This window comes from Gallus gallus, chromosome 1 (genome assembly GCF_016699485.2).
Source record: "Gallus gallus isolate bGalGal1 chromosome 1, bGalGal1.mat.broiler.GRCg7b, whole genome shotgun sequence".
Lineage (NCBI taxonomy): Eukaryota > Metazoa > Chordata > Aves > Galliformes > Phasianidae > Gallus > Gallus gallus.
The window spans coordinates 92,226,287-92,250,363 of NC_052532.1; the positions used below are offsets into that span (position 1 = coordinate 92,226,287).

At 47.2% G+C, this 24,077-nt stretch overlaps 2 protein-coding genes across 21 annotated transcripts in view; both read left to right on the top strand.

Moving 5' to 3' along the window:
* The window catches only part of PTGFRN (prostaglandin F2 receptor inhibitor), a 65,796-nt gene extending 51,945 nt beyond the window's left edge, over nucleotides 1–13,851 (top strand). For both annotated transcript variants that reach the window (XM_416660.8, XM_040664455.2), the window contains exons 7-9: nucleotides 2,175–2,282; nucleotides 8,721–9,026; nucleotides 10,209–13,851. In XM_416660.8, coding sequence (XP_416660.5) covers nucleotides 2,175–2,282; nucleotides 8,721–9,026; nucleotides 10,209–10,375 — 581 coding nt within the window. In that variant the 3' untranslated portion in view covers nucleotides 10,376–13,851. The remainder of the gene's footprint in view (nucleotides 1–2,174; nucleotides 2,283–8,720; nucleotides 9,027–10,208) is intronic.
* The window catches only part of CD101 (CD101 molecule), a 47,140-nt gene continuing 35,929 nt past the window's right edge, over nucleotides 12,867–24,077 (top strand). For 18 of the 19 annotated variants that reach the window (XM_040664490.2, XM_040664494.2, XM_040664520.2 and 15 more), the window contains exons 1-4: nucleotides 19,796–19,947; nucleotides 21,017–21,394; nucleotides 22,104–22,511; nucleotides 23,629–24,012. In XM_040664490.2, coding sequence (XP_040520424.1) covers nucleotides 19,896–19,947; nucleotides 21,017–21,394; nucleotides 22,104–22,511; nucleotides 23,629–24,012 — 1,222 coding nt within the window. In that variant the 5' untranslated portion in view covers nucleotides 19,796–19,895. Of the gene's footprint in view, nucleotides 14,281–14,801; nucleotides 14,989–19,795; nucleotides 19,948–21,016; nucleotides 21,395–22,103; nucleotides 22,512–23,628; nucleotides 24,013–24,077 lie in introns of those variants that run through there. The other variant, XM_040664579.2, reaches the window with a different exon arrangement.

The window sequence follows — 24,077 nt, forward strand, 5'->3', positions numbered from 1 at the left end:
GGGACCACGTAGTTCCTTCTCCCTTGCCTGATCCCTGCCGTCATCCAACAGAGCTGAGCCTATGTGCCAGAGCAGGGCACATCTCACATCCCTGATGTGTCACCTCACCTACTGCCAGGTTGTAGCGCAGACCCTGAGCTATAGGCAGCCACCGGGATTATTACAGTACTCTTTTGTGCTCAGTCAGTGCAGCAGAGGCATGTGCTGGGAATGTGGGGATGTTCCTGGCAGTCTTGACAGTCACTTTGCTGTCGTGGCAGCGGAGTCACAGTTGAGGACTCCCCTGGTTACAGTTGGCTGGAGAGCCCTGGTCTGTCCTGCCTCTAACTAGTCCCTAGGGCCTTGAAGCTCTGTCTGCATGGCTACCTCAAACCCCACCAAAGACAAAAAAAAAAAAAAGTGATATGAAATGCCATGTTTTATCTGAAGAAGAATAATCAAGTAGGCTGCAAAGGCAATATGGTTGTAGCATGCGCATTTTCCAGGCAGGGGCATGTCAAGATACATGGAATTCCCAGGGAGTTCGGACAAAGGCTGAGGAAACAGTCAGTCTGATATCTTTCTGTTTCCCCAAGAAATAATCCTGTCATGCTGCTTCCCTTTTATTCCTTCTTCATGTGGGCACCTTACAATCTTTTTAATAGAGAAGACTTCTGGTTGGAGAATGGGTATAAACCTCTGGGATGTTTGTCCACATACTCTCCTCATGTACAATCTGCTTCTGGGGCAGAGAGGGCTGTAAGAAGTTTATGGTTTGACACAGCACAGGAGATGGTGTGCAGTGGAAATTGTTGGAGAGGAATCCTGGAAGCCACAGAGTGATTACTGCAGTGTAATTGTAATTCTTTTCTTAGTGTGCTGTATAATCTCTGATGAGAACAAGTCAGGCCCCTATAGCCTAGAACAGCTTCACCAGAAATGAAAGCTCTAGCTTCATAGCATCTGCAAATTTCTTTCCAGAACCTCTGTGAGTTCTTAGTGCAGCTTTCCACATAAACCCGCTGAGAGAGCAGGGGACAAGTGGGTTGCTTAGCTGAATTTCTTAACTGTTCTCTATCAGAAGTAGTGTTTGCCACAGATCTTTAGTGGATTTGAAATTTAGTTTCTATACTTAAACAGTAACGTGTGAGAGGAGGGAAGATCTTCCAACCATTTACTTTGCATGCCCAAATTACCTTTTTTGTTCTTCTTGTTGCTTCTGTTCCTGTCCCAGAAGTAGCTGAGCCAGTTAATGATAGCAGTTAACAGAACCCAGGGTGAGTGAAAACTGTTACTTCTTAATCTGAATCCCAAGTTCCTTTGTGAACTCCCTGGCCCCTTACCCCAAAGCCATCCCAGGGACCACCATTGTCATCAGCTTCCCTCGTGCTCATCTCTTCCACCTCGTTTAGCAGAGAAATCACTAAGGGTGTTTTGACACGTTCTTTGTTTTCTGCCATGTGAAACAGAGAGTAGTAGCAATGTAGGCGTATCTGAGGAACTGTGGTTTTGTGAATTTTGCATTGGAGATGTAGTTGTCAAAGTGAGGGGAAGTTTTGTTATCTTCTGCATCTTAGAAGTCAAACACATGTGTTGTTACGGTGTCTGAGCATTTCATAACAGCCCAGTGGTTTTCGTCATTACCATCATCACTTTACAGCTGAAGGAGTTACCATACCCTTGGGCATTGAGACATCTTGTACGAAAGAAGCTATCTGTAGCAGAGCCTGAAGGAAAACCCACAGAAAAGTGTTATCAGATGCACTTCTTCTATTGTCTGTGTTTCAATTCTGCAGAAGAACCGCTGGCATTGTTAAATTAATGGATTGCTCTAACTTGAATTCCTATTGACAGCGTCAGCCAAAATGATCTGTGCTGGATTAGCTTGAGGACCTGAACTTTATTCTTCTTTGAGAAGTCACCAGTGGCAGAAGGGCTCATTTTGCACAGGATGGTGGAAGGCAGACTTGGGCGATGACTTTGTGCTGTGTGACAGGCCTGGCAGTTTGGGTGGTAGTGCAGCAATTAGTGGCTAAAAACAAATGACTGTTTTGCCCAAACTTGCATGATTGCTTATCCTTACTTCAAAGCTCAGTCTCAGCAAACAAGTGGAGGAGAATGCAATAATGTTCAAGAAAGGTTATGGACTCTGAAGAAAAAGCATATCATGAATAATTGTGGTTACTCTTTTCCAGGTCCCGTGTTTAATGTCTCGGTGCATTCTGACAACCTGACGATTTACCAAGGGGAGCTGGCAGATTTGCTCTGTATCATCACAACAGATGGAATGACACTGGAGCCAGGTATTTTGACAAAAATATTTCCCTTGTAACTCAATTGCTTTGAGATTAAATACTAGCAGCTACAACACTGTGTCATTTGTGTGAAGCTGGAGAACTGAGAGCTAGCATTGAAAGTCCTACAGAACTAGATAAATAACAGGAGAGAGTACTTGCTTTGCACAGCCAAGTTTAAAACAGGGTTTGTGTTTCACACTCTTGGTAGAAGGGGAAAAAAGCGTTCCTACTGCTAACTCTGCTCCTGTGCTGTCTGTACAACTGACACCAGTGCTGGCAGTCTCAGCCTACAGACACTAGATGAGCACGGGAACTGTTTCTGACTCCTTTAATTAAAAAGGAGATACATTTGCAAAACCTTTACAGTCATCTGCAAGCAGTCTTAAAATCACCTGATCACTCAACTCAACACTTCACAGTGAATTTAAGGCTTAATGTAAATCTAAAAATCATAAAAACTGATTGCTGCAGCCTCAATACTGAAAGGGATGTTAATTCCCATTGCCTTCAGAAGCGAGCCTTCTTTTTTGCATGGGAAGAAACACACTGAAGAAGAATTGCTGTGAAAAAGACAACAGGCACTTGAAAGGCAAACATTTGTGAAGGGCTGAAAGGTTCAGAGAATTGCTCAAAACAGCTGCTTGCCCAACATTGCATGAGCTGCTTTTCATCAAAATGCTGTGAGAGCAGCTCTGGTTACTGGACTCAAAAGTTGAGTTTGGAGTGAGTTTATGTATGCAGATATATGAAAGATGTTTAGAAGAAACCTATACAAATATAAATATATAAAAACATGTATGTATGTATATATATATATATATATATATCTAAACGTAAAGATGCCATAATTCTTGGGAAACTTGGAAATCTGTGCACAAGCCACTACAAAAAAGGTGCTGTATGGTAGGTGTTACTTAGTGTAGTAGTTGATGAGATGAAGTGCCAAGTTTAGTAAAGGTCCATCACTTTGAAATTGCAGAATCTCTGTTCTGTGTTAAATCTGAGTGTAACAGGGAGGCAATTTGGGAGATTATGGTTCTCTGCTGCCTGTGGAAAAATGATGGAAGTCTGTGGATTGTATTACTGAAATGCTTGGTAAGGAGCAAATGCTGAGTGAACTTTATTGCTGTCAAAAGATTAATAGTGTGGGATATTGGACAGTCTGCGGCAATGTACGTCTGTATGTATGCCTCAGTTTCTGCTCAGCAGAATGCCTCATCTCTGTTGAGGTGTTCCCAAGCTCTTACAGGTACTGTTGCAAGGTAGTACCCCAGGCAGCTGGCTGCCTTTGTAGAGGGAGCCATAACTGCTAGCAGGGAGCTGCTGCTGCTTCTGCAGCTAAAATAAGCCCGGGGTTGCCTTGGGAAAGAAACCTCAGCATCTCCAACCAACTTAGAACTTGAAAAGAGGCCACTTACTGACAGTGGGGCTCACTTGTCAGTGCATTTGATTTTGTGATGCTTTTGTGTGTGTTTGGTAGGTTGAGACGGGAAGAAGGACTGACAAGAGAAAGATAATCAAATAGACTGAAAGAAAAAGATGACCTCTTCAAGGAGCTGCTGATCAGCAGAGTTAGGCTTGAAGTGGGAAGTTCCATAAGGGAGTATGAATGTCTGTTGAATCAATAGATGATACCTGTGTTTGGAACTGTTGCCCTTTTCACAGATCGTGAGCAGCCAGTGCACAGCTGTAAATGTCAGCACTGCAATCTGTTTTGTAGCTGGTTCATATTATCTGGAAGAAGCAACTCTCTGCTCTGTGGTTGTTTTTTGGTTGTTGTTGTTAATGTTTTGGGGTTTTTTTTGTGTGCATGTTTTTGTGACTTTTTGTCTGTAAATGGGGCAGATGAGTCACACACAATGGATACCTACTGAAAGGAGTAAAGAGGTGTGGTATTGTGGCAAGCATTGAGGGAACATGTTGGTCTCTGCTCTGAGCCTCCAGTTGCTGAATGAGCAAGATTTGGGGTCTAGCCAGCCATGCTCTGTGTGTCTATGTGGAGAAGTTCCATCTGGGTGTTTCAGGTGGTTCTAAAAAGCTGATGCTTCTCCAGTCCTTGCTGGTCTTCTGGGTGAGACTGGCAGCAGAGCTGCAGGAAACATCTGGAATCTATGCAGCAGCTGTAGGGTGTGCAGATTTCCCTTGTCATTCTGTGTTCTTGGCCTTCAGGGTTGGAGGGGAATAGAGAAGTGGGATAACTAAGCAGGTTAGGTAGAGAAGGTCTCTAAGGGCTCATCTAGCAACAACCTGATATAACCACTTGACTTTCTTTCCACCTGTATCTCATCTCTGATCTGAATCTGCACTGAGTAGATATCCCACTGTAGTTCACCATTCAGATGGAGAGTTTCCTTTTTAAATTAATGCCAAAGTGTTAGACAGACTGAAAATAACAGCACTGTCTCATCCCAGCAGGGAAATGAGGTGTGTTGTTGGGAAAAGCCTACACCAGATAATGGGACAGGAAGAGCAAGAGTTGCTAGCATCTCCTAGAAGAAAACGGATGGCTGCTGTGGCCTTTCAGGTTGGGAACTTAAGAAAGGAGAGCAGAGCAGTGGTCTGTGCATGGTGTTATCCTGACTATATTCTGTGGGTCATGATGGCTTTCAAGAGGTCTGCTCTTCTGGTGTTAGACCTGCCACAGCAGTACATTTTGAGCAGGGAAGGATCAGGGAATTTCATAAGATCTTCTGTTAAACGCACTTCCTGGACAGTTTGAATACACTTGGTATGCCAGCTGGCACTGCTCTTGTACACGAGGCACTCAACTTTGCAAGCACGTGAGTAGATCGGTTTGTATGCTTTGTATAGGAACATGAAGTGTTGGGTGCCATCTCTTTCCCCCTTCATGTGTACAGTCAGAAGAATAAAATACTTTCAAGGAGCTGGGGAAAAGCTCATGGCCAACGATCTTTATCACTCCCCTTCTCAGCTCCATTTGTCTCTAGAAGCGTTACTTACGGGTTGGTTCCTCCTCTAGTAGAGGCGATTCACCATTGTGTGTCTGTGAGTATGCACACCCACCCTGTGGGAAACTTTCAAAAGGGTTGAAAAGGTTTTGGCTTGACTGCTACGTGGTTTAATTTCCTCTGCTTCTCTGAGACCCTGCTGAAGTGGAGTGTGCATTACTGAGCTCAGTACGTGGCAGCAACCATTCCATCTAAAGAAGTGCTTCTTTGGCTTGGCAGCTGTAGCTGGTGTTTTGAATTTATACAAGGGGAGCATGTGTGTCAGGGGGGAATAGTAGTAGTACTTCTGTGCCCTGAAGATATAAAAGCTGTTTCTGATGTTTCTGTTGAATACACATTTTCGCAAACGATCTCTCTAGGCTTCCCAGATCACCCCTTCTTGGGCTATGTGCATAGGGATTTTAAAGTGTTACTCTGCCTGAAAGAGGTGGGTTTTTTTTCAATCTGCTCCAGACAGACCCAGTGGGCACTCTGGAGGATTCAACAAAACCAGCTTGTTTACCTCTTGTATGGTTTGAAGTGGTTCACTCAGCTCTCTAGGAAGCTCTATTCAACCTCATTTAAATGTAGTAAACAAAAAGGGTCTCAAAATTGTGATTCAGCACTGTAACAAGATGCTGAGAGGGCTCCATTCTAAGTAGTGGAAGTGTATGGTTCCTAAGAGCTGGTCTAGAAATAGGATTCCCTGTTTCAGGGAGTGATTGGCCAGGGAAGCAGCTAAGACCCAGACAGCTTAGTCCTGTGTGTCAAATCGAAATATGCATAAAGATGTGCTTTACATGTTGATGATCCTCACCAGCTGAGGAGAGGAAGAAGCATAGCACCACTATTACTCTGCTTGCAGGGCCTCTGAAGCACCCAATTCCCAGACTCTGCCTTCCGTTATGGAAGGAGCTGAGTCGTAAGAGCTGCTGCTGACACCGAGGTCCTTGATTGCCTTCTGAATGATGACTTCCCAGTGCCAAACTCTCTCTAGTGCATGGGCACTTACTGTCCTTACTGGTGGAAGCAACCTTTGCAGCGTTAACCACGTGTGTGATTCCAGTGGGTGTGTTTTGTTTTTTGTAGCCTGAGTACAAAAACTGAGTGGCTCCTCACCATATGAGGGGTGCGTAGGGTTCTACAGTTGCTTTTGGGGAGCGTTGCAATGTGGCCCGTTTTCCGTTAGTAAAATCACATGTTAGCACTTGGGAGCTGCTTGGAATGTTCATCACTGAGCTGTAGAGAGCGCTTGATTCATGTCCTTGTTTTGCTAAATTTGAAAAATGTGAGAGATATAGAAAGGAATCAGATGACTTTGCTGTATGAAGCTAGTTCAAGGAGGATAGTGACAAAGAGTTCTCCGAGCCAAATCCTCCCTCTGACTGTTTGCAGTGAGTCACTAATTGCACGCTGTGTATACTGACTAATAAAATATGTTGGCATAATAGTTGTCCCATGTTGTAATTACAGAAGATAGATTCAGCTATTTCAAAACGACAGCAAATGCTTGCATTCATCTTTGCATGTTGAGGGAAGAGAAGCTCAAATTACTGACTGAAAGTGGTAGTTGCCTGGGCATCTGAAAGCTGGGTTTGTTTTTTTTTCCACCTAACTTATTGTTGAAATCTATTCTAGCAAATGCAGTGGTGTATTTGGTGCAGTTGGACTCAGCCTGGAAGGTATCCACCTGTTCCATACCTGAAAACACAGAGCAAATGGCAGTTTTGATAAACTTCCCAAGGAACTGGTCATTCCCAATGCAACTGCCTGTGGGCTAGTGTTACTGCCTTATTTGGGATGAACAGGCAGCAGAGGAGGAGGGTAGTTCATAGAAACAGAGCTCTCTCAAGTAGAGGCCCTGCTTCCTGTAGATAGTCGGATGAGTATACAAGGCAGAGGTCAAAGCTTGGTGCTCTTAATTGGACGTGTTTGTGTGGTGATTTGTATTAGCGCTGCTTTAAAGAGAGAGGATCGGAATGGTATGCCAAGTAACAAAGAGCGTGATGGGAAAGTATGATTGTTGTGCGGGCTGTATGACCTATGCACGCCTTTTGTTAGGACCAGAAAACCTCACCCTGCTGTAGGGCTGCAAGTGTAGGGTGCACTGTGTTGTCACCCATAGCAGCTGGCCATGATGGGCAGGGTTGTAAACTTGCTGCTGTCCCAAAACTGTTTGGTCAGCCAGTGTCCCTGGTAGTAACAGAGTGCTTACGTCTGCTGTCTCATGCTTTTGTTTTGTTTTCCAAGATGTGTGTAAAAATAGCACACCTTACTGGGGCATTAATGATACCTCAGACAGCAAATGGTTTTTGTCTGCAGTAAGGAAGAATGAAGCACCTGGCCAGCTGATGCTGTTCCTCAAATAGCAGAGCTGAGGATGTACCTGTCCTTATAAGATTATTCTAAGGTTCTCTATCTTCTCAGAGTGCCAGCTTGCCTGATAAAGGCTTAAAAATAGTCTTTACTCATATCTACAAAGAATTTAAGTAAAGCTGCAGGTTTGGGGCTTAGACGAAAGATCAGTTCTACATTTCAGATTGCTAATACTATATTTTGCAGAGATCTCAGTGCCAGCAAGTGGAGGTTTGATACCTATGCTCAAAATCAAAGGGACTGTTTTAGGTGTGAGCAGACGTCACAAAACTCAGGGTAAAAATAGTAACCTCTGTTTCCAGCCAGCTCCTGTCAGCTTGTTAATGTACCAGGAGGGGGGAACTGTTGATGAACCAAGTGAGAGGGCATCTGAAGCCCTTTCCTGTCTATGCTATAGGTCATTTCAGGTTTCAGACTCTAACAGGTATTGCTGAGTTCACATTAGCAAAACTTAGCGGTGATTTTTCAAATAGATACTCAGCTACAACAGCCTAATAGGGCTAAGATTGTGATCCCCTGATGTGATCAATAAGATCTTGCACGGAGGAAGAAGGAGCTAAACGTACTGAATGTGGAAGGTGCTGCAAATTGTTTGTGTAGACTGTCTCCTTGGATAATATATCTTGTACAAGGCACGATGTGTGATCATCCATGACAGTAACTGACAATTGCGGAAAAAGCCTATAAAAGCATTGTGGTCAGGCTCCGCTCTGCAATACCTTGTATTTTTGCAGGTAATTTTTTTTTCCTGCTTTTTGTAGAATCTCTTCATTTATTTAGGCAGACTAAAGGTGAAGCAGGAGCTCTAGGAATGAGCACTCTGACTTTGTAGTTGTACAGGTGCTGCGTGAAGCTAGTGGTGGAAATCACTCTCCGCTGGCAAATACCTCCTACTGCCGCTCCCTTTTCAGTGTAGGTTCAGCACAGTTACGACACTTCTCATGACACCAGGACTGCCTGCTGATTACTTCGGATAGTAGGCAGGAAAGCAGGAGTTGGTTATAGTGTAGTGTTGGTTATAATGCTTGCAGATGAACCTTTCTGCTGAGAAGTGGCACCGTGAATGCCCTATGGATCTCAGTGACATTGTCCAAATTCTTTTTTTTCCCTGCAAATGCAGATGATATGTCCTTTGATGTCTCCTGGTTTGCTGTGCGCTCCTTTGCGTTGGACAGAGAGCCTGTCTTGCTGGCCTCGGTGGACCGGAGAGGGATCGTGACGCAGAGCAGGAGAAATGGGAGCAGTGATCTGAGCCTGGAGAGAATCAGCCCGCTGGAATTCCGTCTCCGCATTCACGGCTGTGAGGATCACGACTTTGGGAACCACTACTGCGTTGTCACCCCGTGGGTACGCTCTGCCACCGGTGTATGGCAACGGGAACCTGACATCAAAGCCAAGCCCATCTTTCTATCTGTGAAAATGGATGGTAAGAGCAGTATGGCAGTTTCTGGTGTGGGATTTTTAACGCCTTGTTATGTTTTTTTGTGGCAAGTATTCTCTGTCACACGTACCTTTAAAAACGTTGATAATCTAATCAGATGTTGCTATCCTTCTTCTGTTGTTTGCAACTTCCTATTCCAGATTCAGTAGACTAGTTAGGTCTGAACAGGTTATACTCTGAAGTGTTCTGTTTCCTGATGTCTTGGTGATATTTTGCATAGCTAGGGCATCTTTTAATCAAGACTTAACATTCTCTCCAAGTGTTAACCCTTTTTCTTCCTGCAGGAGGAAGCCTTGGCTTGCAACTTCAGTGTGCTGAATTAGGGTTGTGCTGTGGTTAATATCAAAGCTGGGCATGAAACATCAGAGCTCTGTCTCCTTCCTCTACCTAACCTACTTCCTCTCCTAACCACAAGACGTGATACTCACTGCCCTTAGTGCCTTATCTGCTTTGCAACCTGAGTTGCAAGCGTTGCTGGATTTCATGAGAAGCTAGACGTGTGCTACATACTGCATTCAGTACATAGCTGAGAAGGAAGATGAATGCAGGAGGGATTTTGAACTGGTTGCTTTCTTCTCAGCATTTCCATGAAAAGTCACATTGAGACATTCCGTGAACTTGAATCAGAAAATCTTGTTATTCCCACTCTACTATTATAACTGTACTTTCCAAGCTCCTTCTGTTTCTTGGCCCTGCTTTTTAACTGGTACCTACCAACCAAGTTTCTTGTTTAGGTGCCAGCCTTGGAGGTTTATTAGGCAGGGCTGCTGAGTGGCAGTGAGTGTACTGTACCAGTAGTTCTAATCTGAATCCTTTGGAAGGCATTTGTTTGGAAAAAATGGGTATTGAGATGGAACTGCCTTCGTTTTGCTTTCCTTGCTCCAAGATTTCTCCTGTGTTTCCTCCTCCTCTGAAATGCTGGAGGAAGAAATGAGGTGAAGTGGTAAGGGAGTCTGGTAAGACACCAGTATCCCAGACCTCAAAAAAAACAGAAATCAAGGAGGAAAAAAAAAAAATTTAAATTCCTTCTGAAATAAGTAATCTGCCTGTGACAGAAAGATGTGTGATTTTTTTTTTTCCCCCCTCCTTTTTAGGCAAGAAAAATAATGCAGAAGTTCGAATTTCTCAGTAATGTGTGATGACTTTGTCTTCCTTCCTTTTTTTCAGTTCTGAATGCTTTCAAGTATCCCCTATTGATTGGCATTGGTCTGGCCACTGTCATTGGACTCTTATCCTGCCTCATTGGCTACTGCAGCTCCCGTTGGTGCTGCAAGAAGGAAGTGCAGGAAACAAGACGAGAGCGTCGCCGGCTGATGTCGATGGAGATGGACTGAGTATGGGAGCCAGGCACGCCTGCATTTCGGGAGAGACTCACAGGGCTCTTGGACTGTGCTGAGACACTCATTCACGGGCCCAGATGAGACAGTGCTTTTCCTCTCTGGTTTCAGTCTGGACCTCAAGCTTCTCCTTGTTACAGGTTGTGTCCTGAGAGCTTTCAGGCCATATCTAGTGACTCAGAGTTCTCCTTTCTCCAGCAGCACTTTCTGCATTGAGGTCATGTCCTTCTAACGTATGAACTGTTGAACCTGCTTTCGGCAGGGCCCTGTGACAAAAATTCACTATGTGTTTTTTGGTTTTTAATATTTTGGTTTTGCCCCTCTTGGTTTTGAAAAGATCTTCCACTATGAGAACATGTTGAGGAGTGTGGTGTGCAGGAAGGGACTGGTAAAATCATTAGACTTTCACTGTATTAACCAATCTACTTTTCCCCTCTACCCCACTGCAGCATCCTGTCCACTCTTTCTCTCTGCCTTGATATCTCAGGCTTCTTTGTATTGCTTGAAGGCTGGAGAAGGGTATTCCACTGGAGTCTCAAGAGGGCTTTCCAGAAAATAATTGATTTTTGGCTGTCGCATACCTTCTCTTCTCCAGCTTTCAAAGAATTTACAATTAATCTGAAAACAAAATTTGCCTGGGGGTCTTTGAGATGCTCTTCTTAAGGTTTTATTTTGTTGGGGTTTTTTTTTCTAATTTTCAGTGCTCATAGCTCTTATCCGTGGTGAACAGGGGCTAACTTAGCAACCCTGAAGAGTCAACCCTCAGACAAGCATCTGTTGGATGACTGCATGCAGCCACCTTCTCCCCAGCCCTTCCACCTTCTTTTCTCCCCACTACAGCTGCTCACAACGTGCCTCAGACACAGCTCTGCTCGTAGCAGGGGGGCAACATGATGTTGAGAGACAAGGCCCAGCCTTTGCTGGCTTTGTCAGAGAGGTAGGAGACCTTGCACCACTGATGCAGTGTGACTCATAAAAAAAACATGAGATGGATCTTTTTGTGCAGTGGACCAACTGATCGTGTTTAGAGGCCTGTAAACTGTCACCAAGTGCACAGACCAGATTCTAGCGCTACTTCTGCCTGCTCGGTGGTAACCCTTGAACCTGTGAGCAGTCTGAGATCTGCAGTAGCTCAGGGTAGGAATATGAGCAAGCCTAAGAAGGCAGCAAAAACCCTTCAGGTTCCCATGATCCTGGTCTTGTTGTGTAGCCTGCAGTGAGGATTTCCCCAGGAGGCTGAGGCTTATTCCTAGGTGCTATAGTATCATGAGTCCTGCTTTGGTCTTCCACTTTCACTGACCTGGCTCCTGGTGGGGAGCAACTTCTTTTCCAGGCAGTTCTGTCTTTCCAGCACTGCTGGTATTTTAAGCAATAAAAGTCAGAATAAAGATACTGTGTACAAGGAGGTACGACTGTACCACAACCTAACATCACAGCCAGGGTCTGGCTTGCATCAGGAAGAGTGGGAAATGTAGAGATGAGGCCAGGGCTAAATCCTGTACTGATTATTATTATTATTATTATTTTTTAAGGATAAAATGAAAGATGTTGGAGGATGGCACCCACAGAAAGCAGTGGTTGTGGTACGCCAATCTAGACACTAGTTATGTACTAGACAATCATCATCACTAATAGCTCATCCCAGTATGTATACCTGGGGAGCTGCAGGTCTAATATCTGTGCTACAATGACCTCAGTTCACATTAGTCTGTGAAACCTTTCGCTGAACCACTCAACGCTGCTGCTATTCCAAAACTATTGCAGTAAGATTGATGTTGTGTTTTTTTTCGTGTCTTGTGTGATGACCTTTTTTCTGAGGTTGGTGTGAAGGTTTTTTCTAGAAGGCTGTGTTCTGCCTCCAGCATGTGAACATGCATGCAGTCACATTGTTGGTGGGTTAACTTTGGCTTTATATACATACACACACAGGTGTCTAATGATTTCTGGGAGCTGAATGTGAGACATCTTTAACATGAACTTGATTTGCAGAGATGAGGCTTGCAACACATTATTTAAGTGCTTGATATTTCATGTAAAGTTCCAAAGCTGTGACACCTGTGAACCTCTAGAGGACTTTGACCAAAACATTAATGGCAGTTTCTTTTTCTGGCCCAGTGGTTTTTTGTTTGTTTTTCTCATGAAGAGCTCTGAAAGGGCCTACGTTGCAGTCAGATGTAGCTGCCTCTGCTGAGGAATGGGGCAGGAGCAGTCTACCCTCCACTGTGAAAGCCCAGAAATCTTTAGTGATGCTTTCCAAAGAAAGGGAGTTGAAGAAATAATTTACTCATATCACTTTGACGGCAACATTTTTTTTCTTCTCCTTCCTGGCTACCGAAGTGAAATCTTTCTTTTCCTTGGCCATTATGGAACACCATACGGATGTCTGGGATGCTGGCTGTCCTTCCCACACTCATCTAAGCAGCTTCTTTCCTGCGTTAATATCTGCTTTCTTCTGAGAAGGCCTGTGGAATAGGGGTGTCTTGGTTGTGGGGGCTGTTAGTGGTGATGAAGTTCAAAGCACAGCATCAGTCACTTGCTGTCCTAGCAGACTTGCTGTCCTAGTGGGCTGACTCGTTATTTATGCGCTCTTGCTTAAGTTTTAGGGAAAGAGGGTCATGACTGTAATGCAATAATTAGGGAATGAGTGAGTGGGGACCTGACAGTTCTTCCCAAGCACACAAGGTAGCACACTTTATCCCTGCCGGAAAAAACTCAGGGTTATTTTGGTCAGGGCTCCCTGCTTCTGTCATGGAAGATCTCTGTGTCCTTAGCCAATGCTGACCTTCTTTCATGGCTGGTAACAAGCCATCTTCGTCATTCCAAGTGAAGCAAGTTCCCTGCTAGCTCGTACTGCTGCCAGCCCCTTGGAAGGCAATGCTGCATCCCCTCGCACCCTGTATTTGCTGTAGTTGGAAGGCTAGAAGCTGAGGGGCTAGACTTACCCCACAGATTTCCTTCTACTTGTGCCAATTTTGTATTATCCCTTTTTTTAAAATAGAGTGGGAATCTTGTCTCCAATGAAAAAGAAAAAAAAAAAAAAGACTTTTGGTCACTTTCATGTTTTTTATTATTGTTTCCTGCGTGAGTGATGGTGTGCGTGCACCTGATTATGTATTAAACCTGCAGAGTATCAGGAGAGTAAGCTGCCTGAGATGCATTGCAAGCATCCATATCCTTTCAGCTGCAACCTGTGGTATTGTCTAAGTATCCTAAGGGCTCGTGTTGATCTTCCTCTGTTCACATTGCCACATCTCCTGGGTAAGCCGGTAAATTCCTCCAGGCACTTGGAATTCAATCCAGGACAAGCTTGAGCATATAGCAGAAGGGCAAGATGTTTGTTTTCTTTTGTTTTGATTTCAAAGTTACAAAACGAAGTGTTTGGCACAGTTCTGGAATGCAGGTACCCAATAGTTCTAACAATGCTGTGTAAAATGTTTCTTTTTATGTTTAAAATAAAGAACCTTTTTGATTAAGTCTGTGCTGTGGGCTTGGCCTGAATGTTTATACTGTGGGCAGTTCTCTCCTTGTACCCTGCACGTACACAGATTCTATTGTTACTGAAAGGGTATCAAAAGTAAACCTTACAGTCTCATTTCCAGCTCTGGTCACCCTGCTAAGTAAGCATCAGCCCTATTTTACAGTAAGTTTAAAATATTTGCTTACATTTGTGTGATGAATTGGGAAACGTAATTGTTTTCTGTATCCATTCTGTTTCTACCCTGTCATAAGTCAACATCTTTGCAGAAGGGACGAGGCATCCGAAATACGACGCGTTTGGCCTGGTTTCTCCCATGTGGCTGCTTGCTGTGATAACACTAATGCTGCCAATCATCTTTGAGTTCCAGGAAAGCATCCTTCGTGCTGAATGTCGTACCTCACATGAAGCAAAGTCTTTTCCAAAGGTAACTGTGATGGGATTCATCTTTTAACACTCTGCCCAAACACCCCAGACTTGAAAAGTAGGTATTGAAAGAATGCGATTTGTGACTTATTTGCAACATGCATTTTAAAGGAATGAGAATCTGAAAGTACGCATTCCTCACCATGAGTTGTAAAGGATAGTACAGCTCACCTTAGGTATGAGAATTAGGTGAGATAAGCGTATAATAATTGGCCAGGCAAGTAAGAAGAATGAGGTAATAGCAGCTCCCTCTAGCGATGGGACAGGAAAAGAGGGGGGGAGCCACAGCAGATAGCTGTAGTCATTAATTCAACCAAAGTGTGGTCATTGAGTCCTCAAGCTCTTTGTAATATTCTTCTGATTGTAAAAACAGTTTCAGGATGGAATTTAGGCTTGTTTTTTCTTGTTGTTGTTTTTGTTCTTGAGTGTATAGCATCTCTGTATTTGCATAAGAATAGTCATTGGATTACGGATGGATCTAATTTGCTCAATTTATATTTATATCCTTATTTATATCCTTAGCCAGGCTCTTAGTCTTCAGCTGTGCAGTTTTCCAGCCATGCAGCTCCTCAGGTCCCATACTGAGCTCCTTGGTGTGCCGTGTATGAAGTATCTGCTCCCTCGGAAGCTGTGCCTTCTAGCAGCTGTACTAATAGTGAGAGACAAGTCTTCACAAAGTATTTACTTGGTGCAAAATCACTGACATAAGGTGAGTCTCTCAGCAGTGAAAAGAATGTGTCTTTCTACTTCAGTTGTTTCTCCTTCTCCAGGAGCAGCCCTTCCCAGCTCTGCTTTCTATTACTGTCCACGCTATTTTCTTCTCTCCCCAGCCCCCACAGGCCCTTCTTCTCACTCTGAAATGCCTCTCTGATGTTTCAGGGAGAGATCCTTCAGAAGCCGAGCTCTGAATTCCCAGCCCAGCAGAAATGTATGTTTTCTTTAGAAATACAATGTTTAAGGTCCTTTTGAAGCTGATGGCTTTGTCTGCAGCCTTCCAGGTGCATGCTGAGGTGTCCTTACCTGGTACTGTTATCTTTTTCTCCTGTCTTCACGGTTCCCTGCATTCATCCAGAAATATCTTTTGATAATCATTATTCATTAATTTAGAATCATAGAATCACTAAGGTTGGAAAAGACCCACAGGATCATCCAGTCCAACCATTCGTCTATCACCAACGGTTCTCGCTAAACCATAAACAATTTTTCCTTCCTTGATCTGATTGCATACAGTGTTAAGAAGTTGGCTCTCAGGACTCATGCACAGGGCATTGCTTTCTTTAAACCTGCCCTGCCCTTCCCCGTGCCAACTGAGTACCACTACTTCCCACTTGATGTCATTAAGAGACATTATCCAAGGCTGTGAGAGTAGTGTGGGAGTTACTGCATGATCCTCAGGTGAAGGGTGTCTGGCATCTACACCATGTTCTGCTTTTCTCTTGGGATCTTTGTGCAGCAGTGAGAGCAGCACTGAGTGAACAGTGTGTTCACAGTCCAGAACGCTCTACCCAAACTTACACCCCTCACCACAAGAAAGACATTGAGGCCCTGGAGCGTGTCCAGAGAAGGGCAATGAAGCTGTGAAGGATCTGGAACACAATTCTTATGAGGAGCGCCTGAGGGAAGTCTGACAAAGAAGAGGCCCAGGAGGAAAGGAGGCTGTGGTGAGTTGGGGGTCAGCCTCTTCCCCCAGGTAACAGCAATAGGATGAGAGTGAATGGTCTCAAGTTGTGCCAGGGGAGGTTCAGTTTGGATATTAGGAAACGTTTCTTTTCAGAGGGGTGAGGCACTGGAAAAGGCTGCCTTGAGAGGTGGTGAGGTCGCCGTCCCTGGAGGTGTTCAAGAAATGCTAGATGATGTACTAAGGGACATGATTTAGTGGGGAAATATTGGTGATAGGTGGATGGTTGGACTGTATGATCTTGGAGGTCTTTTCCAACTTTGGTGATGCTATGATTCTGTGAAGGTGAGAAGGTGGCAGTTATGAGCAGAGCATCTATTACTTTGCCAGGAGCAGCTGTCTGGTAGCTAAGCCTATGCAGACTGTTTGCATGTTAATGTGACCTTCTAAGTCCAAATCCCACTCTGGCAACTCATCAGGCTCCAAACCAAATTCCTTTGGATGCCTGAGTGTGTGAACTTCGACAGAAGCCTTGTACTGATGGATGAGGATTCCTTTAGGAACTTCAGGAGGAACTGAAATTTTGGGCTTTCAAAAAGAGCAGCTCTGTCTCTGCTATTGGACCATATGAAATCGCTGCTTTCCCCGTGACCTCAGAGGAGTGAAAAAGAGGAAGTTGTTTCTGGTGGATGAGTTGTGTGGATAAAGCAAAGGCTTTGATGCTGGATGAGCTGAAAATGTTGTTCTGCCATTGCTACCTCGCTGCATTGCTTCGGGAGCATATCTGTGTGCCACCTCCACGTTGTTCTTTGTATAGGGATGGCTGCACTGGTGAAATGCATGCTTTGTGCATCCTCTAGTCGGACCTGCTAACAAAGCAGCTCCCTGCTGCAGCCACTGATGAAGCGAGTTTTGGCAGTTGGAGTTCATCATTTTTCCCAGCTTATGTGTATTTAACAATTGGCTGCAGCAATGGCTCTTTTATTCCCTTGCTAACGTTTCCAGGACAGCCATTTAATTTTTTTTAAAACCCTCTTGCTTCTGGAAATCCTGTAATCAAATCCAAGCTCTGTCAATCTAATTAGTTTTGAAGCACAGCATCTCCATAACTTGGAGACCTAAATAAGCAGCTTAGTATTAAAACCTAGCTTCTCTCCCCATGTTATGCTGCTTTATATTCCCCAGGAGAAGTTCCCACCAAACAACAAACCCTGACCGAGGGGAAAGGCTGGATATGGAGAGAGACAGTGGGCACTGGAATGAAGGGCTGGGTGGAGTGCTGCAGCAGCCCTGTGTCACCTTGTCTACAGTAGAAACGGTGAATGAGAGCCAACCTCAGCTCACCAAAACAGAGCTGTGGATGCTCCTCCTCCCAAGGCAGTCCCTGTTGCTTGCTGTTTCGAGAAGCTGGTGTCCTAGAGAACTGGTCGCAACCTTCTGTGCCTTTGCCAGACTCCCCCTGTTTTTGGGGCTGCCTAGGGCTGGCCGTGTGGCTCACTGGTGCATCAGAGTAGAGATCCTCGTCCACCGGCATCGCACTCACCTCTGCAAGCTGTGGGTGGGATCCCATTTAGCTCCCAGCAATGCGAGTCTGGCTCCAGTCAGAGCCAGCACATTTGGGCATTTGTACTCCGTTAGGAGGCTTGTGCCCAGGGGATGGGGACTGAGCTGGCAGCCATGGGGAGGCTGTCTGCCTCTTGTTCCGTACGGAGGGATGTAACTGGCTGCCTTTGATGTCTGAGCTGGGCTAAGAAAACCTGACAGCAGACTTCAAAGTCTGTTGTGTCAGCTCCTCCATTATCTGAAGACTTCTGCCACGTCCCCCAGGACTGCTGGATTATCCTGGCTAATTCCACACCGCATCCCCCATCTCTGCTTGGCTCCAAGCCTTTGTGTTCAAGGCCGTCCCTCCTGCATCACTCTGGGGATGTGACAATGGCATTTCTTGGCAGGGACGTTTTTGGAAAGCTTGCCTGCAGAGTACAGAGGGCAGGTACTTGCTGGGTCCAACAGAGGTGATCCCAAGGACACCTCTCAACTGCTGCTGGGCCTTTCTGGGTAGTCTGTCTTTGCCCTGGCTGCACAGCATGGAATGCATCCAAAAGAATGTGCAAAGGGAACTAGGGTGCAGGAGGAGGGAAAGTCACAGAGAATCAGTAAGATTGGAAAAGACCTCTAAGGTCATGTAGTTCAGCTCTCAGCCCATCACCACCGTGCACATGAGGGTGTGTAATTCAAGACAGTCCTTGCCACGTTAGAGCCAAAGCCAGCGCTGTGGGCACGCTGGCCCCACCTGAAGCAGAACGTGGCTGTGCCCTGCCCATGTATGCTGGGAAGTGGCCCTGCCACCAGGTCTGGCTGTGCTGGTGAGGTTTCTGTTGGCAGTGCATCTCTGTAAAGGATGCTCTGCTGATCCTCCTTTAGCCAACCCAACATGCCTATTGACACTGCCGCACGCTTGACTGTGCTGATTTCCCAGGGAGGGAGTGAGGAAGTTTCAGACTGCTCAGTCCTGGGAAGAGGGAACTGTCGTTTTTGTCTGCAGAGCATCGTCATGGCTCATGATGGGGCTGGGCAAGGCAATCCTATTCTCCCCGGTTTCTCTGTTGTGAATGTAAGCAGTGGTTCATGCGTCATTAGAGTTGCAAGCTTGGAGTGAAACTGTCCCCGTGTGTGCATTTATCTGCACACCGACTGCAGGAAGCTTGCTGAGGTTGGGCTCCAAATCTGATTTTTCCTCTGTCACTGTAGCAGAGAAGCTTTTCTCTCCACAGAGGGGACGCGTGGGCTGGCTTGCTGTCAGCAGGGCCACCCCCGTGCACCTCTCAGTGGGCTGCTCTCAGAGCCAACCTCCTCCCTGTCTCTGAGGCAGCGCTGGTTTTGGCACCGTGCCCCTCTGCTCTGCTGCATTGCAATGGTTGGTGGCAGGGGACATGTGAGATCCAATGGGACCTCTTTAACAGCCCGTCCCTGCGGGCTGAGCTTAGCTCTCTGCAGAGCTGTGTGGTGCTGATGAGCAGTCAGCAGTCTGTGCCTCTGTCTCCTGGCCCCACGAGCTGTCATGTGATCAGTTTCTGAAGTGGGGCAAAGAGGGACCTCATGCTTGTTTTGTTTCGTTACATGAATCTCACTCCCTCCGGGAGCCCAGTGGGATCAAGCAGAAGGGCTTGTTTGTTTTACAGCTGCTTTTTGCTTGTGAATCCCTTAGCCAATTTAGCAGTTCATCCGATACCTCAGCAGGCTGCAGACGCAGCGCAGCTCAGGAGCCAACTTCACACCGCTTTCCTTCCTGTAAAAACTGAATAGGTCTTCTCAGAGAGAGCCTCCAGCTCCAGTTCCTCACCTTTGGCTGCTCCCTACCTGGGTCGTGGCCCCGCCAAGTCTCCCCGTCCCAGCACACACGCTGTGCAGCGGGCCATGTGGTGCTGGTAATGGGATGCCATCTGTGCATGGGTGGTGGGATGCCCCCATGGTGTCTGCCTTCAGTGCCGAGGAGGGAGTGAGCTGCTTAACGTAACAGAGCAGGAGGCAGAGGGTTGGTCAAGCAAGGGTGCCAGCATCTTGCTGTGACACACAATGCAATGTGCTGCGTGTGAGCTGCTGTAGGATGGGAATGGCCTCAAGTTGTGCCAGTGGAGGGTCAGGTTGGATTTTCTGAGAAATTTCTTCTCAGAAAGAGCAGTGAGGCAGTGGCATAGGTTGCCCAGGGAGGTGGTGGAATCACTGTCTCTGGTAGTGTTCAAGAACTATGAGGATGTGGCACTGAGGGACATGGGTAGTGGGCATGGAGTCTGTGGCTGACTGCCACCTAGGTAAGATGCAGGACCTTGGTGACGTGCTCTGCTCCCCACTTCTCCCCGCCTTTTTCTCTAAGCGGAGGAAACCGCTGTCTGACAGCTTCCTCACAGCTGCTTTCAAAATTGCAGGGTGGCTGTTACCATTCCCCTGAGGGCTTTCCACTGCCTTCCTAGGGAAGGGCCCTAGCAGATCTTGTTTGCATGGGGCTGGTAGAGCATCAGGTGGCTGCCTTCCTCCTTTTCCTCCTCACAGGTGAGTGCCCTGCACTACGATAGGGACTTTTGGTGCAGACAAGTGGGAAGTAAAGCTGTCAGGAGCCCTGTTTCATGCGCAAGCTGCCTCCCCTGGGCTGCTTTACCTTTCTAAACTGGGGGGATAGGATGCTCCTGGGTGGGTGGCCCAGGAGAGCACCTCACTCGGGCTACAGGGTGAGAGCAGTCCCAGTGCTGTTGAGTTCCAGGGCCGTGGGAGCTGCAAGGGAGGGGAGGGTGTGCAGATGACCATCTCCTCCTCGTCTCTCCTCTAAGCCCTCTGCAGGCTCCTGGTGCCTCTGGAGGTGTTTCCTGCCTCTGGAGGTGCTCTTGCTGGCTCCTTCTCCTGTACTCTCACTGTTTCTTTCTGTGAGGCACTTCTCCAGCAGCAGTTAGCTCTGGCTTCTGCTTCTTTCCCTCCAGCCTGCACTGGACCTGAGAATTTTGTCCTCTTCAGCACACCACAGGCTTCCTCCAGTGGTCTCAGGCTGGTTGCTGCTCCCTCTGAGTGCCATCTGGGAGATGCTTTCCAAGCAGAAACTTGATAGCCATATGGGCATGATGCTCTGGCCTCTGTTGTCTGACCCTACATGCTGGAAGACAAGTTTTCAAGTTTGTTGGCATTGGTGTTGTTCTTAACAATTGCAAGGGATGCTGAAGTTCCTTGCAATTGTTGCACCAGGGAGGTTCAGGTTGGGTATCAGGAAAAACTTCTTCGAAGGTGTGGTGGAGCATTGAATCAGGCTGCCCAGGGAGGTGATGAAGTTACCATCCCTGCAGGTGTTCAAAAAACATGTGGATGTGGCACTGAGGGATGTGGTTAGTAGGCAATACTTGGTGGTAGGTGGACGGTTGGACTAAGTGATCTTAAAGTCCTTTCCAGCCTTAATGATTTGATGCTTCTAAGTCTCAGGGTCATTGTGCTTTATAGAATGAGACCACACCCTATCTCATTGCAGTATTACGTTGCAGTCCCTGGCATGTCCAGGCCTATTGCCACTTTGAATTGCAGTTAATTTTCAATCACAGTTCTCCTGCAAACTTCATGCATGATGACTGTCTGCTGGCAGGTATGGGCGCTGGCCAACGAGTGGTGACTATCCAAAAGGGACCACTCTACCGAGTACTTGGCTCCCACGTGACACTGTGGTGCAAGGTGAGCGGCTACCAGGGCCCAGCAGAGCAGACCTTCCAGTGGTCCATCTACCTGCCCTCCGCCTCGGAGCGGGAGGTGCAGATCATCAGCACCGCCGACCCCTCCTTCCCCTACGCCATCTACACCCAGCGGGTGCGCGCCCAGGAGATCTACGTGGAGCGGGTGCAGGGGGACGCGGTGCTGCTGCACATCACAGAGCTGCAGGACCGAGATGCTGGAGAGTACGAGTGCCACACGCCCAACACTGATGGGAGGTACTTTGGGAGCTACAGCGCCAAGACAAACCTGACAGGTGGGTCTCAAAGGACGGCTTGCTCTGTGGGGGGTGGCTGATTTTCCATTTTCTTACTGGTAGTGTCAAGGTGATGGCAGAGCTACCAGAGAGGATGTGCTGTTCTGTACACAGTGGCACAAGGGTGTGTACAGGTCTCAAGCCTGTACAGATGTAGGCAGGTTTCCCACTATTTCACAACCCAGCACTCATGAGAGAAGGAGTTCTTAGGCTCTGAGTATTACCCGTTGGTGTCTTCTCAGGTCAGGGCATGGGACTTGAACCCATGGGGTACTGATGAGGACAGGGAGACAGCAGGCTGGTGAAGTAAAGAAAAGTATCCAACTGTAAACCCACCAAGTCTGCGTGGCCCATCCACTTGGTATTCAACCCTGTATCCTCCTTTAACCTGGTATCTTGGCCATTTGGGCTCGTGAAAGGTTGGATATTATCCTCCTTGGGGTTGCTCAGTGCTGCCTACACTTTCACTGAGGAGTGTACTGCTGAGAAATACACCATGATTTCTTTTCTACTGAGGTTTTAAGCACTTCACACATCGGTATGGGCTGGCTGGGGCCTCTCCTATCACCTACAGCACCTACTTCCACTACACTGTCAAATCCGTGAGCCTGGCTGTGGTTCTTGTGGTGACCAGCAGATTGCCCACTGAGGCCAAGAAACACTTTTCCTCCTGACAAGCTGCTCTCTGTGCTTCTCCCCTTGTGCTCAGTGATTGCGGATACCCTCTCAGTTTCCATGGGGCCCCAGGACCTCATCCACACTGAGGGGGATGCCATGGAGCTCACCTGCAAGGTGTCCAGGTCCACCGCCCAGCACACACACCTCTCTGTTGGCTGGTACTGCCTCCGGGGAGAGCACCGGGCTGAGATCCTCACCCTCTCCAAGGACTTTGTCGTGATGCCAGGGCCTGCTTATGCACAGAGGTTTCTGGCGGGGAACGTGCGGTTGGACAAGGTTGGGAGCACCTCGTACAAACTCTCCATTGCGGCGGTGGAGCCCTCTGACCAGGGGCAGCTGTACTGTGAGGCAGCTGAGTGGATCGAGGATCCCGATGGGACGTGGAAGGACATCTCCCGCAAACAGTCAGAGAGGACATCGCTGGTGGTCACTCCCCAGGGTAAGGCCCTTGGCTCCAGCTGCTTTGTGCAGCAAAGGACCTACAGTAGGTGGCCTTTGCAGTGGTGTGTCGTGAAAATCTCTCTGCTCATGCAACTATCTCTGATGCCTTGTTTCCTCCTATCTGACCTCCACCATGGCTTGGGACATCCTACTGGCTTTCTTTGGATGTGCCAGCTGGGCATCAAGAAGGACAAAGTGTTGCTGGGGCCTTTGTTAGACATGGAAGTACATGAGGCCCAGGGTAAAATGCCTGCCCCCTGTGTGTCTGCCCTGCCCCACAGCAGGGTCTTGCTGGGCCCTGTGCTAAGTGGAGACTAGAAGAGGCCTTGCGTCCCTGGCTGGCTGTGGCGTGACTGTGTATGGCTGTGGGTACTGGTTCCACACTGCCATTTAGAAATAAGGAAACCCTGTGGAAGGCAGTATTCTTTGCACAGAGGGTGGTGAGGAACAGGCTGCCCAGAGAAGCTGTGGATGCCCCATCCCTGGATGTGCTCAAGGCCGAGTTTTATGGGCCTGGGGCAGCCCTGCCCATGGCAGTGGGTTGTGGCTGGGTGGGCTTTAGGGTCTCTTCCAACTCAAGCCTTTCTGTGACTCATTTGCTCTGTGATGGCTGCTAAGGGTGGAAGAAAGGCAGAAGTGCTAAAAGGGCACTGTGATGGTCACACCAGAGCAGCTGGGGCAGTGGTGAGACATGCATGAGCCCCTCCATCCCCTCTGTGGAACTGCTGGGCCTGCTGTGGAGAGTTTCTATAAACTCTCCAGCAAATATTTGGGAATGCCGAACATATCTGTAGTGGCTGGGATTCCTGTTCATACACTGTTTATGAGCTGGTGTTTAAATTCAGAGGGTAATGTGCTGACTGTAAATTATTCCGGCCTCTCCAGTGGCAGTCTGCTTTACCTCCAATCCAGCTTCTGATGGGATGGGGGAACCACAAAGCTACGGAACTCCTTTGTCCTCTTTCTGGCTTACGGGGGCTGGAGTCCACGTCTCCATGGTGAATGTTTTCCATTCTCGGTGCTTTCCTATGAAAGAAAACGTTTCAGTAGTGAGCCCCTCTAGTTTCCCACTGCACAGCTACCATTGCCCCCTCTTGGCTTTCGTTTGCCCACAGACCAAGATCTCTGTGTGGGTATTGCTGCCACCAAGAGCAACCCTTCTGAAGGGGACACCCTGCGGCTCAATTGCACACTGGAAGCTCAGAGGAGTGACAGCAGGCACTTCCAGGTGGCTTGGCTCCTCAACAGCACGGAGGTGGCCAGGATTGACCCCCGTGGGTTGCTGGTTTGGAAGAAGGAATATGAAAAGAGAGCTAGCCTGGGGCAGCTCCATGCATTCAAGCAAAGCAACACAGTTTACATCCTCACCATCCATGAGGTGGGGTTGGAGGACAGTGGGGCCTACCACTGCTCCGTTTTGGAGGTGAAGGCTCCTGGGAACTTCCAGAGCATCCAAACCAACCTGTCATCAGCTCTCAGAATCAATGTGAAGCCTATAGGTGAGTAAATCCTAATGGTTCTTCTGGGTGAAACCTACAGCGATGCATGACTGAGGAATGCACTG